Source organism: Heptranchias perlo, chromosome 1 (assembly GCF_035084215.1).
Source record: "Heptranchias perlo isolate sHepPer1 chromosome 1, sHepPer1.hap1, whole genome shotgun sequence".
Classification (NCBI taxonomy): Eukaryota; Metazoa; Chordata; class Chondrichthyes; order Hexanchiformes; family Hexanchidae; genus Heptranchias; species Heptranchias perlo.
Window position 1 is genome coordinate 43683437 of NC_090325.1, and position 17241 is coordinate 43700677.

The 17241-nt window shown below is 47.3% G+C and overlaps 1 protein-coding gene across 4 annotated transcripts in view; it reads left to right on the plus strand.

Moving 5' to 3' along the window:
* Window positions 1-17241, plus strand: part of LOC137321761 (AT-rich interactive domain-containing protein 3A-like) — a 475814-nt gene that overhangs the window by 429560 nt on the left and 29013 nt on the right. For all 4 annotated transcript variants that reach the window (XM_067984380.1, XM_067984391.1, XM_067984402.1 and 1 more), the window contains exon 4: window positions 14606-14789. In XM_067984380.1, the coding sequence (XP_067840481.1) occupies window positions 14606-14789 (184 nt within the window). The remainder of the gene's footprint in view (window positions 1-14605; window positions 14790-17241) is intronic.

The following is a 17241-nucleotide window of genomic DNA, read 5'->3' on the forward strand; positions in this document are numbered from 1 at the left end:
GGTCCACTTCTCTTCCTGGCAAGTTGGTGACCTTCTCATTGGTGTGACGCCCAATGCCAAACTTTCCTTATGATCTTTATCGGTCATTTGATCAAATAGGCGTGATTGACTGCAGAAGTTATTACAGCAATGTAATAATGCTTGTATTTATATATTGCCTCACCACACTGAAACATCTTAAAGTACTTCATGCAATGAATTATTTTAGAAATGTAGTGGCTGTTGTTATCCCCTACCCAAAGGTTATCGTATTCTGCCTTATCAATTGCAATCAAAAAGTGTGTCCATGTGACGGGTCTCCTTAGCAATGAGTAACTCCAGCCTCCAGTTTACCTGAGGAAAATATTGGCTGCTTCTGCCTTCTGTCTTTTTTGAAATTTTTTATGTTCCTAATTTTCCATCAGAATTACCCAACACTCTATATCACAAGCAAGGACAAGACATCGTTAACATGAAGTAACCAAACTAATAAAGGTACATATAGAAGAATAATTTAGAATTTGTTCAGGCATGGACAAAATGGACTCATGGGGCTCGAATTTAGCAGGCCTGCGGGTTCCCAGCGGGTGGTCCTCCGGGAGCGTGGTCAACACGCTCGGCGAAATTAGTGGGTTGCCCACGCGATCGTAGCAGGCAACCCACTAATAGGAATCAATTACCTGCTCCTCCGGGGTCCACGGCGCTGGCCTGCGCGTGGGTCGGGCTGCGCATGCGCAGTACGATCTGTCAGCTGGAGGCTCTCTAGTTAAAGGGGCAGTCCTCCACTGACAGATGCTGCAACCAATGGGACAAATTGCAGCATGGAGCAGGCCAGGGGGAAGGCTGCTCCCAGTTTAATGATGCCTCACCCCACCTATCATCAGATGGGGTGAGGAGGAGGGGGAGGACACAGATCTTCCCCCCGGCGGGCGGGAGGAAGCTGTCTGCCTCTGCCACCAAGAAGGCGTGGCTCGAGGTGGCAGAGGGGGTCACCTGCGCCACCAACATATCGCCCACCTGCATACAGTGCAGGAGGCGCTGCAATGACCGCAGTAGGTCAGCCGCAGTGAGAACACGAAGTCTTTCCCCTACACTCCATCTGCCACAACACTGCCCCCACCCCACATCTCCTTCGGCACCGCCAACACTATTCTGTCACATCACCCTTCATACCCACTCACACCCCATCCTCATCTTACCTCCACCTACTCACCTCGCCAGTACTCACCCTGCCACTATCACGCAACCCACTCCTCATACAATCTCATTGCTCCATCCCATACTCACCCTCTCGTGCATCTCCCTCACGGCCAGCCTCACTTAACCTGCCACCACCTGTGCTGCAGCCACAGGGCATGCATCACATATGTGCAGTAGACAGCGTAAGGCAAACTTCTCGTCAGCATGAAGGGGGTGCACAAGGGTGTCTGAGGGTTTGTCATGGGTGTTACCCATATTGAATTTCAGAGCAACAAACAGCACACATTATATTGACACCACCACTGCCATGTCTCCGTGAATCCTGTCCGTTGTGTCCAATAATGGCCGCTCCTGGGTATCACTATGAGGACCCACCACTGATGCCACCCATCGTGTTACTGCAGAGTAGGTGCAAGTGTATTTGCAGGGCTCGTCCGCGCAGATGACTGTGAGACATCGGCGGTGTAGCCTGCTGCACCCTGGAAGGATGCGGAGGAGAAGGTGTGGAGGGCAGTGGTGACTTTGCCAGCGACAGGTAAGCAGTTGGTGCTGGGGCCAGCCAGGAGCAGCTCGGCATGAAAGAGGCTGCAGATCTCCACGACTACATGTCGAGCGAATCTGCGCCTCCCTCTGCACTGCTGCTCGGAGAGGTCCGGGGAGCTGCGCCTCGGTCTGTGGACCCTGTGGCGAGGGTAGTGCCCTCTGCGACGCGTCTCTCTCTGCGGTAGCCCTCCCTCCTGCTGTGCAGGTGGGCGTGCAACAACACCGTGTTGGGGGGATCCACGTCTCTGCGGCGGACGGCGTGGACTGCGAGGATGCTGGTGCTGGTCATGCTCTTCGTCCTCCGAGGGTCTCCACACACCACCCAACTGGCAGGTGTTGGTCTGAGGGGTTGTGCAGGGTAGGTGTGTGGTTCCTCGGACTGGGGCTGCGGTTTCGTGTCGGTCTGTCCTCTGGCTTGGCGGGGGGTGGTGGAGGGCAGGGGTTGCCCTATGTGACGTGGTGGCCTCCTGCGTGGGTGAGGGCTCTCCCCCGTGGAGCGCACCTTGGCACCTGCCACAGGCTGCTGGCTGCAACACGCCTGGTTGGAGGGAGACTGTTTCCCCCAGTGTGGGAAACTCACTGCCTTGAACCTAAAATCCCACACTTCCTCTTTTGACAGCTGCTTCAGCTCATTAACTGACCACAACGAGCAAGATAAGTACTCTCAAGTGGAACCCCGCTGGCTTTAATTGCCTGCGGGATTCCCACCAGCGGGGCTTGCGCGCGCAGCCCCGCACGTTAGCGCGGTACCCGGAAGTGGCTGGGATTTCGTCGCGATCCGGTCACGTGACCGGATATCGGGATTTTCGGGGCCACCCCGCTGGAAACCCACCGGAAACACGATCCTAAAATCGAGCCCATGGTGTGTCTCACATAGGGCCACCTAGAAGAGTTTAGTTTTCTTTTCAGTAGTAGCACGGAGGGCAGCGTGGTGGTTTTACATTGTTAACTTAGGTACTGTGCTCAGGTCTGGTCTCCATATTACAAAAAGGATATAGAGGCACTGGAGAAGGCTCAAAAACAATTTACAAGTATGATACCAGAACTTCTATGTCATTCTATGTGCTATCGGCAATTTTCAACAATATAAATGACCCAACCTCCATGACACTTTCAGTACTCAAATTCATGGTGGTACACTGCCGACAAAATTGGGGAGAGAGGTGCTTATAGGTCATTGGTCTCCTCTTGAACATTGCCCAAATCCAAAAATAATGGCATGGGAGAGAGAAAGAGCATGGAAAGCAAATAGAGCCCATCAAAAGATGTCTATCTTCAGCTTATTTGCAACGGTGACACTATTGGGATGGGAAAGTAGCTAAATTGCAGGGAACTATAGGATCCAGGAGATCACTTGCTAAACTGGAAGAAGAGTAAAAATGATCTGGCCCAGTGAGATTTTAAGTGTTAACACGTAGAGGTCTAGTAGAGTTGATGCTGCGGCAGTTTGCAGAAGCATTGTGCAGCAGTAGTTGATCAATTCCTCTTACACAGTTACTGCTGCTGCCATCATTTTGGCAACAAAACAAGCACTGAAATATATTTGTAAAGTTTGTTGTCTTTTGTTAGCGAGATAATTCTTTTACTGATCAGTTAGTTTTATGATGAACAAATCCAGGGTCCCTGATTTACATATTTATTTCAGCAATAGATATGAGTGGATGGTACAGGTCAAGTTTGAAATGAAAAATATATTTTTCTGAAGTAGTTTTTTTTAGGAAACAAACATGATGTTAACAATGAAAATGAATTGGTTAAAATAAAAATATTTTACTTTCAATAAAAATATGTTAGTTTGAGTAAAAAGCATTGTTTCAATTGAGTGAAAATACATCAATTTCCGTGAAGTATTGATTTTATACCACTTGCTTTCACACATTCAATTGGATTTATCTAATACATTTGCACTGAAGCCAATAAAGGCACAGAAGTTAAACAAGACTTTGCAGACATGGATTTCCGACTTAGACCTTTGCTCATCCCTGCATGGCGTTCTTCGAAGAATTTATTCCCATTTGACTCATTCAGCAAGAGAGAAAAAAGTATATGACACAGAACGCCTGCTCTTGCATTATGAAAATTACTTCTGCTACTTTATCTTAACAAGACTTGGAGTTTAAATTTGGATATTCAGAAAGCATTGAGATGTGATTAATTTGCATATCCAATTTGCTAGTCGCAGTGTAAATTAGCTTCATTAACTGCCTCTCCTTTATGGAGTATTGTAATTAAACGCAATTGATTTTAAAAACCTTCAAAAAAACAGAAACTATTTCACCTGAAATAGAGATTACCATGAAACCGAATGTATCGGTCACTCCTTTATAGAAGTTACAATCTTCGCTGTTCTTTTGGTTAATACTATATACTTTGTACTAATAAGTTGGCCGTCTATATTTAAAGAGAAACATGCATGAAAATGCAACTGAAACATCTGGTTTAGCAATGAATTTCTTTCTAAAAGAGTCAGGAATAGTGCTATAAAGCCACATACTCACCAATAACCTTCTGATTTATGCTCAGTTTGGGTCCTGCCAGAATCGCTGACCTCATCACAGCCTTGATTCAGACATGGACACGAGAGTTGAATGCCAGAGGAGAGATGAGAGATGCCCTCAAAATGAAGGCAACATTTAACCATGTATAGCGCCAGGGAGCCCTTGCAAAATTGAGGTCACTGGGGGTCAAAGGGAAAACCCTCCAGTAGCTGAAGTCATACCTGATACAAAGGAAGATCATTGCGATTGTCAGAGGCCAATCATCGCAGCCCTAGGGCATCACTGCAGGAGTTTCTCGGGGAAGCGTCCTCAGCTCAACCATCTTCAGCTACTTCATCAATGACCTTCTTTCTTTTAATAGCTGATGGGCCCGATATCAGGAGGGCGGTGGGTTCGCAGCGGGGGGTCAACTGGGCGCGTGGGTAACGCACCCAGTGAAATCGGGGTGCTCCGCACGGAATCGCAGGCTAATTGGAGCCACTTACCTGTGCTTCCGGGTTTCACGCTGGAAAGCTGCGCAGCGAGCGGACTGTGCAGCACAGTCTGTCAGCTGGAGGAGCCCTATTTAAAGGGGCAGTCCTCACTGACTGATACTGCAGGAAATAGGAAAAATTACAGTATGGAGCAGCCCAGGGGGAAGGCTGCTCCCAGGTTTAATGATGCCTCACTCCAGGTATTATTGGATGGGGTGAGGAAGAGGGGGAGGACAGAGATCTTCCCCCCTGGCGGGCGGGAGGAAGCGGCCTGCCTCTGCCACCAAGAAGGCCTGGCTCGAGGTGGCAGAGGAGGTCACCTGCACCACCAACGTATCGCCCACCTGCATACAGTGCAGGAGGCGCTTCAATGACCTGTGTAGGTCAGCCAAAGTGAGTACACTTACTCATTCCCCTACACTTCATCTGCCACATCACCACCCCCACCCCACATCTCCTTCTGCACTGCCAACACTACTCTGTCACATCACCCCTCATACCCACTCAAAGCTCATCCTCATCTTACCTGCACTTACTCAACTCGCCAGTACTCATCCCACCACTACCACTCAACCCAATCCTCATACAATCTCGTGGCTCTATCTCATACTCACCCTCTCATGCATCTCTTTCACGGTCAGCCTCACTCAACCTGCCACTACCTGTGCTGCAGCCACAGGGCATGCATCACATATGTGCAGTAGGAAACGTAAGGCAAACATGTCGTGAGCATGAAGGGGATGCACAAGGGTGTTTGAGGGTTTGTCATGGTTTTTACCTATATTTAATCTCTGATCAACTCACATAACATATTATATTGTCACCACTACTGCCACGTCTTTGCGAATCTTGTCTGGTTTGTGCAATAATGCCCTTTCCTGAGGATCACTATGAAGACCCACAACTGATGCCACCCATTGTGTCACTGCAGAGTGGGTGTAGGTGTATTTGCAGGGCTCTTTTGTGCAGACGACTGAGAGAAGTCGGCGATATCCCCGGTGGCACCCTGGAAGGATGCGGAGGAGAAGTTGTTGAGGGCAGTGGTGACTTTGACAACGACAGGTAAGAAGTTGGTGCTCGGGCCAGCCAGGAGCAGCTCGGCATGAAGGAGGCTGCAGATGTCCACAACTACATGTCGAGTGACTCTGAGCCTCTGTGTGCACTGCTGCTCAGAGAGGTCCAGGAAGCTGAGCCTCGGTCTGTGGACCCTGTGGTGAGGGTAGTGCCCTCTGCGAAGCATCTCTCTCTGCGGTTGCCCTCTCTCCTGCTGTGCAGGTGGATGTGTCACAGCACTGTGTTGTGGAGCTCCACGTGTCAGAGGTGGACGGCGTGGCCGGCGAGGCTGGTGATGCTGTTCGCTCTCCGAGGAGGTCATGAATGCAGCTATGGCGGCCCCCATCCGAAAGATGTACATTTGAGGGGGTCCGCAAGGTAGGTACATGTGTCTGGACACCGGGATAAGTGTGCAAGTTGGTGAATTTGATTGTTAGGAGGAGGGTGGTGGAGGCCAAACTTTGTCCAAAGTGACAGAGTGGCCTCCTGCAATGAGTGAGGGTCTCTCCCCCCCACCTGTCAAATGGACCTTTGCAGCTGCCACAGGCTGATGGCTGCAACACATCCATTTGAACTGGGAGTGTTTCCTCCAGTATGGGAAACAGTCCCAGTTCATTGCAAAATCCCACCCCTCCTAAAATATCAGGTCAATCAGGTCTGTAAACGACCTGAAATACCTGTTTAATTACTTCAATTGGCATCCTGCCGGCTTTAAGTGCCGGCGGGAGTCCCACATGCGGGGGCTGCGCGCGCATGTCAGCGCATCACTGGGGAACCCAGGAGTGGGCGGGTTGGAGCCGGGCTCCGGACTCGCCCCGGGAATCCCTGATTTTCGCAGCCGCCCACCCCCCCCCACCGCCACGAACGCATCCGCTCGGGGGTGCGAAAATCGAGCCCGATGATTCAATAGCACTAAGCTTCATTTGCAGCTCTTCTTCTGATGAAACATGCCAGCCTACAGCAGGACCTGGACAACATTCAAACTTGGGCTGACAAATGGCAGGCAACATTTGTGCCACATAAGTAATGACCATCTCGAATAAGAGAAAGCCCAGCCATCTCCCCCTGACCTTCAGTGGCACTACCATCATGTTACCATTGACCTGAAACTTAACTGGACCAGCCATATCAATACACGGTTACAAGGGCAGGGCAGAGGCTAGGTACTCTGCAATGATTGGTTCGCTTCCTGATCCCCCAAAACTTCTCTATCATCTGCAAACACACGATTGAAGGCAAGAGGATGGAAATTGTGACTGTTCTCGAAATGTGGCTGTTGGAAAATATATAAAATGGCTCCCACAGCTCCTTGTGCTGGAGATGGTAACAGGGCTGGCTTTGGAAATTCTTATAGGGATTTAGGCATTGAAATTACATTTGAGATATCAGAATAGAAACACTTAACATATTTGTCTAAAATTTCTCTCGCAATTTTAGCAAAGGCATTAACCCTTTTACTTTAAACACCTTCACTGAAACAGAGAGGAGAATTTCAGAAAAACATGGGCTCGATTTTAGCGTCGGGTTTCCTGCGGGTTTCCAGCAGGGGGGCCCCGAAAATCCCGATATCCGGTCACGTGACCGGATCGCGCCGCGATCCCGACCACTTCCGGGTTCCCCGATGACGTGCGGGGCTGCGTGCGTGGCCCCCGCTGGTGCGAATCCCGCAGGCAATTAAAGCCAGCGGCGTTCCACTTGAGAGTACTTACCTTGCTTGTTGAGGTCAGTTAATGAGCTGAATCAGCTGTCAAAAGAGGAAGTGTGGGATTTCACCTTCATCGCAGAGTGTTTCACACACTGGGGGAAACAGTCTCCCTCCAACCAGGCGTGTTGCAGCCAGCAGCCTGTGGCAGGTGCCAAGGTGCACTCCACGGGGGAGAGCCCTCACCCACGCAGGAGGCCACCGCGTCACATAGGGCAACCCCTGCCCCCCACCACCCCCCGCCAAGCCAGTGGACAGACCGACACGAAACCGCAGCCCCAGTCCGAGGAACCACACACCTACCCTGCACAACCCCTCAGACCAACACCTGCCAGATGGGTGGTGCGTGGACACCCTCGGAGGACGAACAGCATGACCAGCCCCAGCAGCCTCGCAGTCCACGCCGTCCGCCGCAGAGACGTGGAGCCCCCCAACACGGTGTTGTTGCACGCCCACCTGCACAGCAGGAGGGAGGGCTACCGCAGAGAGAGACGCATCGCGGAGGGCACTACCCTCGCCACAGGGTCCACAGACCGAGGCGCAGCTCCCCGGACCTCTCCGAGCAGCAGTGCAGAGGGAGGCGCAGATTCGCTCGACATGTAGTCGTGGAGATCTGCAGGCTCTTTCATGCCGAGCTGCTCCTGGCTGACCCCAGCACCAACTGCTTACCTGTCGCTGTCAAAGTCACCACTGCCCTCCACAACTTCTCCTCCGCATCCTTCCAGGGTGCAGCCGGGTACACCGCCGATGTCTCTCAGTCGTCTGCGCGGAAGAGCCCTGCAAATACACCTGCACCTACTCTGCAGTAACACGATGGGTGGCATCAGTGGTGGGTCCTCATAGTGATACCCAGGAGCGGGCATTATTGGACACAACAGACAGGATTCGCGGAGACATGGCAGTGGTGGTGCCAATATAATGTGTGATGTTTGTTGCTCTGAAATTCAATATAGGTAACACCCATGGCAAACCCTCCGACACCCTTGTGCACCCACTTCATGCTCACGACACGTTTGCCTTACGCTGCCTACTGCACATATGTGATGCATGCCCTGTGGCTGCAGCACAGGTGGTGGTAGGTTGAGTGAGGCTGGCCGTGAGGGAGATGCACGAGAGGGTGAGTATGGGATAGAGCCATGAGATTGTATGAGGATTGGGTTGCGTGTTAGTGGCAGGATGAGTACTGGCGAGGTGAGTAGGTGGAGGTAAGATGAGGATGGGGTTTGAGTGGGTATGAAGGGTGATGTGACAGAGTAGTGTTGGCGGTGCCGAAGGAGATGTGGGGTGGGGGCAGTGTTGTGGCAGACGGAGTGTAGGGGAAAGACTTCGTGTTCTCACTGTGGCTGACCTACTGCGGTCATTGCAGCGCCTCCTGCACTGTATGCAGTTGGGCGATATGTTGGTGGCGCAGGTGACCCCCTCTGCCACCTCGAGCCAGGCCTTCTTGGTGGCAGAGGCAGGCCGCTTCCTCCCACCCGCCGGGTGGAAGATCTCTGTCCTCCTCCTCCTCCGCACCCCATCTGATGATACCTGTGATGAGGCATCATTAAACTGGGAGCAGCCTTCCCCCTGGGCTGCTCCATGCTGTAATTTGTTCCATTGGTTGCAGCATCTGTCAGTGGAGGACTGCCCCTTTAACTAGAGAGCCTCCAGCTGACAGATCGTACTGCGCATGCGCAGCCCGCCCGACGCGCAGACCAGCAGCGCGGAGCCCGGAGGAGCAGGTAATTGATTCCTATTAGTGTGTTGCCTGCTACGATCGCGCGGGCAACCCACTAATTTCACCGGGCGCGGAGGCCACGCACCCGAAACCCAACCCGCAGGAAACCCGCAGGCCTGCTAAAATCAGGCCCCATGTGTTTGTACACTAGTTTCCCATGGTCTAATTAAAAGACCTGAGTATTTCGACAGGTCAGTTTGGTAGGAGCTAAATCTAGCTTTCCAACAAAGCATTGCAGGAACATGGAGCTCACAGCAGTTTACTCTCGCCCGTTTTTCAACCAGCAATAAAGCTAAAATTACCCCTCAGGCTTGCATTCCGTGCTCTATCCAGTTTTTGGAATTGAGAGCCCAATTTCTTCTTAGCATCTCCACAAGTTCCTAAAATGTAAGTGGGACACAAAAGTCTGCGTTTTTTAAAAAAAAACATTTGCTTTCTCAATTTAGCTCAGTAAAAGCATTAGCGACTTGGCAATTAAAGTTTTTAAACAAATTTTCATCAGCAGCGAATATCAGAAGCCAAACCACCAGAAATTAGAAGCTAAAATAAAAACTGAAAATGCTGGAAACATTCAGCAGGTCAGGCAGCATATGTGGAGAGAGAAACAGAGTTAACCCTTCAGGTCAATGACCTTTCATCAGAACTGGAAGATGTTAGAACATAAAAAAGAAATAGGAGCAGGAGTAGGCCATACGGCCCCTCGAGCCTATTGAATAAGATCATGGCTGATCTTCTACCTCAACTCCACTTTTCTGCCCAATCCTCATATCCCTTGATTCCCTTAGTATTAAAAAATCTCTCGATCTCAATCTTGAATATACTCAACGACTGAGCATCCGCAGCCCACTGGGGTAGAGAATTCCAAAGATTTACAACTCTTTGAGTGAAGAAATTTTTCCTCACCTTGGTCCTAAATGGCCGACGTCTTATCTTGAGACTATAACCCCTAGTTCTAGACTCTCCAGGAATTGCACCTTTTTTTGAAACTTTTATAATTCAGTCCTGCTAACTACTGCAGTGGGGAAGTGTGAGGATTTTGGATCAAGAAAGACATACCTTCTTAATGGTGAGAGATTCGAAGCTGTGGAGGAGCAAAGGTAGTGCACAGGTACAAAAAGTAATAAAAAGCCTAATGGAGTGTTCGTCTTTATCTCAACGGAATACAAAGGAGAGGAAGTTATGCTTCAGTTGTACAGAGACTTGCAGTGATGCACCCAAAATGATGCCTGCCCCTTCCTGCCCCATGCTAATGAAATGTCCTTCCATTGACCCCACAAATTCAGGTGGGATCAGTGGTGGTGGGCGTCATCCTTGTGATCACGGCATGAGATCAGTCAGGATCTTATTGAATGGTGGAGCAGGCTTGAGGGGCCGTATGGCCTACTCCTGCTCCTTTTTCTTATGTTCTTAACTGCTGGGATTGTGGCCCAAGCAGTTTTGCAACTTAGCTGTAACGTGGAATTTTATCCATTTCTTACAGCAGGCATCTTTATGGGCTCTCTGGGCGTGAAATCTAATTTTGTGCCAATTTGTGTTGAAGTATGGGTAATGAGCCCACTCACTAGGGTTGAGATTGTAGGATCATCACAGCAAAACAGAGATGCAACTTTAATGTAATCGGTTCGGCAAGGATTTGAATCCAGCTGTAGAGGTGAAACAAGAATTTGCTGCCCTATTGCACTAGCCCTGCACCCCCTCCATATTGGGCACATAAGGAAAACTGAAACCATAAAATATGGGAACTTGTCCAGAGGGTCAATTTATATATCAGAAAGTATTGGGAGCTTTATATTTTCTGAAGACCAGAACAACCAGTTTAAAATATGTGCAGTGGATAACTTAAAACCCCAAAAGTTTCTTTCTTCATTTTGATTAATTGTGAAAGGTGCAACATCATTAAATGAAAAAGAAATCATTTCCGTGCCAGTGTGATTTATAAATTCTTCTATAGGATACCCCTGTGTGTGTGAAGAATTATAGAGCCAGACATATATTTAATGAACTAGTCTTTATGCCATTATCATAAATCCACAGCTTACAATAGGACTCTCTCAGCTAAACTCAGGTTAATTAGAAAGGCCAAGTGTACAAAAGAACCACTTACACACACATTATCAGGTTCAATAATCTGCTTTCTGTATTGATATATCATCCCATATCTCATGATATCTGCAGTGCAGTTTGAGTATTTACAATCCCAGCAAATGTGAAGTTTTTGTTCAAGAACTGAAGCAAAGATTGTGAGTCCTATTTGAAATTGCTGTGCCAAAGTATTGCACTAATTAGAGGGGTGGAAGTGTTGGTTCGTGACATCATAAAAACAAGAATGTCATTTTTACATTTAGAATTTGGGCTAGATTCTCCTGATCCTGCCTCTACAGGGTGGGAAGGGATCTCTGCCAAGACCCCGCCATGACCCTGGCCCAGTTTCCTGTCAGCAGGTTCCCTACCAGTAAGTGAGAACCCGTGAAAGGCCCCCAAGAAAATCAAGGCTTCATTGCATTAGAACCATCGCTGCAGCACCCAAGGAGGCGGAAGGCATCATTAAAGGGGCTGCAGGGCCACAAAGACTGGATGAGCACATTCACTGAAGGCTTCGGCCTCGGCTGAGGCCTTCATCAGATATGCAATCAGGAGGAAATTAGATCTCTTCCAGGCTTTGACACTACCCACTCTCCACTTGCTGCATTTACCATTCCTGTGTTACCTTGAGCCTACTGCCATGGTTCACTTGGCAGTCCTGGGGAGCGGCAGGAACACAGGTGGACGGGAGGGAAATGGGCTGGGGACCCAGGCCTTGTCACCCCCCCCCCTTCACAATCATTCACAGGTGCCGGTGTGCATGAAGCAGTGAGTGACAATACTGGCAAGTGCAAGGAAAGGGAAATTCAGGTTGGAATGGAGGGCCTCACTGCCTAATTTCGCCATCTGTTCTTCAACTATTCCCCCGTCCTGGCCCCCCAAAATCAGGCAGGATAGGGAAGGAAAATCCACCCCTTAGTTTTTTGTGTCTGGACTCAGATTTTGCATTGGTTATGTACAGTTCTATGCTGCTTGAGGATGTGTGGATTTTCCAAAAGTGTCCCTGGGCTTTGTAATCACTTTTAATTTTTTCAAAAATGTCTTTGTGCAAAGAAAACCAACCAAAAGAAATCTATTTTGTGGTAAAAGTAGCTGTTTCTAACATTGTTTTTGAAAAGGTTGAATTTAAAAAATACGTGCAGAATATAGATTAAGTGACAGCTCCCTCCATCCCCAGAACTCATTGCAGTTGTAGGTTATGGTCATTCAGTCTATTTATAGAAGATCGCATGGGTGCTAATGTTTACATTGATGCAATGGATACCTGGGGGACGATTTTTAACTGTGGCCGCCCATTTCTCATGGAAAACTGGCAGCTGGCAGTTGGAAATGGGGGAGGGGGGCACCTCAGCCTCCCCATGACACCCAAGGCCCACCTGATGAAATTTTTAGGCAGCCCTATAAATAGGTGAGTAGCACGCCTGCCTGTTACCAATGGGAGGCTGCTTAAATATGCAAATTGGGGGTTTTGGTGGAGCGTGCGGTGAGGAGGTTTTTAGAGGTCAGGAGGTGAGTCACTCATCACAGAGTTTGCAGCCTTTGACCTGTTATTGTAACCACGGTATTCATGTGGCTGATTTAGTTAAGCTTCTTGTGGATGCTCCCAAGGTGTTGATGTTGGGGAACTCGCCAATTCCGGTACTGTTGAAAATCAGAGAGAGGTGGTTGGGCTTTTTCTTGTTAAAGATGGTCATTACCTGCCGCTTATGTAGTGCAAATGTTACCTATCTTACCTGTCATGTTACCTATGTTACTTGTCAGCTTAAGCCTGGATGTCCAAGTTATGCTGTAGGTTGGCATGGGCTGTTTTGTTATCGGAGAATTTGTGAATGTTGTTGAACAGTGTGGAATCATCAGTGAACAGCCCCATTCCCAAACTAATTGGTGGGGGGGGTCAGTGATGTAACAGCTGAAGATGGTTGGGCTGAGGCTGCTGCCCTAAGGAACTCCTGCAGCGATATCCTGGGGCCGTAACGATTGACCTCCGCAAATACATTAGGTGCCAGTGTCTGCATTGACACATTGCACCACTTACTGTTCATTTGAGGAGGGTGCCCTGGAATGTTAACAGGAAACCCTCCTTGCCCCCAATATCTAATTAAGACTGACTCCGGAAGATTCGTCAGGGTCAGCCGTGTGCTGATCGGGTGGACACAAAGCCCATACTGCTACATTTTGGCCCCGTCTACAACCATCACACAAGATCTACTCCATAATGATTTCTTAACCTTTCTCATCTTCAGTTTACTGTTTGACAGTGTGAGCATCGTTACAGATGGTTGGTTTCCACGTGATTAGACCTGACGTGATATCAGAGTTCTATTAAGTCTGATAATATTAGCAGGATCTCAGACTGCTAATGATGGGTTTGACCAGACTGAATAGACACATTCCATTGGTTCATGTTACCCCAATGTATCTAGTCCACAGTTTAGCTGTTGAAATGAAGGATTATAAGAGGTTCTGGAAGAGAAGTAATTAAATGGGAATATATAAAAAGAAAACAACATCAACAACATCGTGCATTTCCTTTGGAACCTTTAGCTTAGTAAAACGTCCCAAGGCGCTTCACAGGAGCGTTTTCAAACAAAATTTGCCACTGAGCCATATAAGGAGCTATTAGGACAGGTGACCAAAAGCTTGGTCAAAGAGATAGGTTTTAAGCAGCGTCTTAAAGGAGGAGAGAGAGGTAGAGAGGCGGAGAGGTTTAGGGAGGGAATTCCAGAGCTTGGGGCCTAGGCAACTGAAAGGACGGCCACCAATGGTGGAGCGATTAAAATTGGGGATGCGCACGAGGCCACAATTGGAGGAGCACAGAAATCTCCAAGGGTTGTAGGGCTGGAATGATTGCAAAGATAGGGAGTGGCGAGGGCATGGAGGGATTTGAAAACAAGAATGAGAAAACAAAATAATAGACATAGCTAAATACCTAGGAGATACCTAGTATAGTCTATTTTTCATCCTCCAACAGTTTTTTAAAACTCAATGTTTGGTGTTACCTAATCACTTCTTGGTTTATCTCATCTTCTCTTCTGCTCTTCTCTACATTGGTGGTATCCTGCACATTGGGCCATGGCCCTTCACCTAGGTTTCTCAATAAAAACAAGTGGGAGGTATAAATTCTGGAGTTAAGTCCCCTTTAAATTATCTTGAACTAAATAAGCAGAAATTGTTACATTCATTATCTTTGTAACATCAATACACTGGGAAGAGCAGTAAATATTTTTCCTTTTTGACAGAAAGTGAGCAATTAGGTGTTTTACTTAGTCAAATGAATTGACCTATAACTGTGGGATGTCTGTCGATTTGTTGAAGCTAATGTAATTGATTGTGGATATTATTTTCATTTACACAGGGACTCCAGTGAATCGGATTCCCATCATGGCCAAGCAGGTGTTAGATCTGTACAGTCTGTACAAGCTTGTCACTGAAAAAGGCGGCTTAGTGGAAGTCATCAATAAGAAGATCTGGCGAGAAATCACCAAAGGCCTCAACCTCCCTACCTCTATTACCAGTGCTGCTTTCACCCTGAGAACCCAGTAAGTAAAAGCAAATGAGTTTTATAGGTGATATTGCAATAAAATATGTTTGAAAAGATCAAAGTTTGAATGATAGGCATGGTTTTCTTCCCCTGCAATTGTCCACACAGCGCCCTGCCAATCTCAACTGGGCTCCTACGGGAAGCAGAAAGCAAAAGGAAAATATTTTTGGGGAAGAACGGGAGAAAGAGTCAGAAATCAGATGCACAATTCCTGGCAGCCAATTTAAAATAGTCTTTGACAGAGGACAGTGTGCAGATTGATTGTCCACCTTCTGATCTGGGAGGAGGGTGTAATGAGAAAAAACAAAAGAGAACATGCAAATTGAAAAACTGTGAGGATTAGAGAAATTACCTGTCTAGATAAAATCATACAGCACAGCAGGAGGCCATTCAGTCCATCGTGCCTGTGGCGGCTCTTTGGTAGAGCTATCCAATTAGTCCCACTCCACCCCGCTCCCCCACTCCCCGCACTGCTCTTTCCCCATGGCACTGCAATTTTTTTCTTTTGAAAGTTACTATTGAATCTGCTTCCACCAACCTTTCAGGCACTGCATTCCAGATTATAACAACTCGCTGTGCAAAAAATTTCTCCTCATCTTGCCTCTGGCTCTTTTGCCTATTACCTTAAATTTGTGTCCTTTGGTTTCCGACCCTTCTGCCACTGGAAACTGTTTCTCCTATTTACTCTATCAAAACCCTTCATGATTTTGAACACATCCATCAAATCTCCTGTTAACCTTCTCTGCTCTAAGCAGAACAATCCCAGCTTCTCCAGTCTCTCCACAAAACTGAAGTCCCTCATCCCTGGCATCATTCTAGTAAATCTCCTCTGTACTCTCTCTAAGGCCTTGACATCCTTCCTGAAGTGTGGTGCCCAGAATTGGACACAATACTCCAGATTGTAGTCTTTATGTATTCATAAAAATCATTCAGTATTTTAAAATCAATCCTACCCAGAAATGTTCAAGATTGGGTCCCAACATGACCACATAATGTTCAAATAACAAAACATAGGATTTTAATTTAAATCTGAATGAAAATAGAAAATGCTTGAAGCACACAGCATATGAAAGAGAAAAGATAGATAAATATTTGGTGAATCCTTTTGTCACAATTCTGGTAAAGGATCCCACCTCAGACATTAACCTATCTTTATTTTTTTAGATGCTTTCAACATTATTTTATTACAGATTTCCAACATTTGTTAATTATCTTTTTATCTACAATTTGTTGGGGAAGCTGACACTGCACCCCCTCTCCTCGCACCCCCACCCTGCTCAGGCCTCATGTTCATATTGCAGATCGGGTCCTGATTATATCATCGGACCCAATCTGCATATTTAAAGTAGGACCCTGCTTCCTTCCTGTGGGTGTCCTGCTTGCCTGCACAAAAGATCAGATTAATACGAGGACATGGCGAGAAGGAAGCGGAATCGGTGGGGGTAAGTGATTCCCGCTATTTTAACCGCACCCCCACCCCACCCCCCAGCCCAGTTTCCGCCAGGTGGGAGCAGTTAAAATTGGGGCCATTTTATCCGAATGAAGGAAATATAAATCAAACCGAGCTGAGTGAAACTAGTTTAGTGTAAGATTACGGCTTCGTTGCTGATATTTTATTCTTGAGTTTCTATTCCTGAAACTGCAAATTTGTACACTGCAGGCATCTACACCACACTTTAGGTTGGCACAGTTTGAAGCAGCTTTAATGATGGATAAAGACCACATGAAGTCAGCTCGAAAGGTGACTGTTATAGAGAAGTTCAGTGTGTCATTTCAATTTAGAGAGCAGCCAATACAGTACTAGTCATTTTCAGACCTTAAACTGTCAATCTGTAGGCCAGAAAAAGCAAGAGTAAAAACTTTGTTAAGCAAAGGAGAAACAGCACAGAAGTACAAGGTAGCCATCTTTAGGAATTTAAGAAAGTCCAGAACAAGAAATAGCCCTTTTGACCCATCAAGTCTGTACTTTCCAATCAAATCTTTATCCATTTACCAGCATCTTCTAATTTCTATTGCAAAGTCAAATCTAACTCCAGTTAGTTAATTTGTCATTGATTCCATGATCCTGAATGTTCTTTAAAGCCTCACACATAGAACTTTAACAAATGCCCTCTGAAAATCAATGTCCATAATATCTACTGGATAGAACCCATTTACTATTTTAGTTATCTCCCCATCTATTAGGTTCATGAATCATAGTTATTGTTTCTGAAATCATAGTGACTATTCTTACAGCACCTATACCATAGATGAATGTTAGTACAATCCTGTCACGTGCTCTCAAACATTTTCACACCATAGATATTGCCTCCATTATATCAGTGCCTACACTTCATAGCAGCATAGTAATTAACATAGATCAGAACTTTCAACTTCAGGGACTTCAATGGAAAAGACAATCGGACGGGGTGTATAACAGGCGACTAATCTGATATTGTCCATCTAGCACA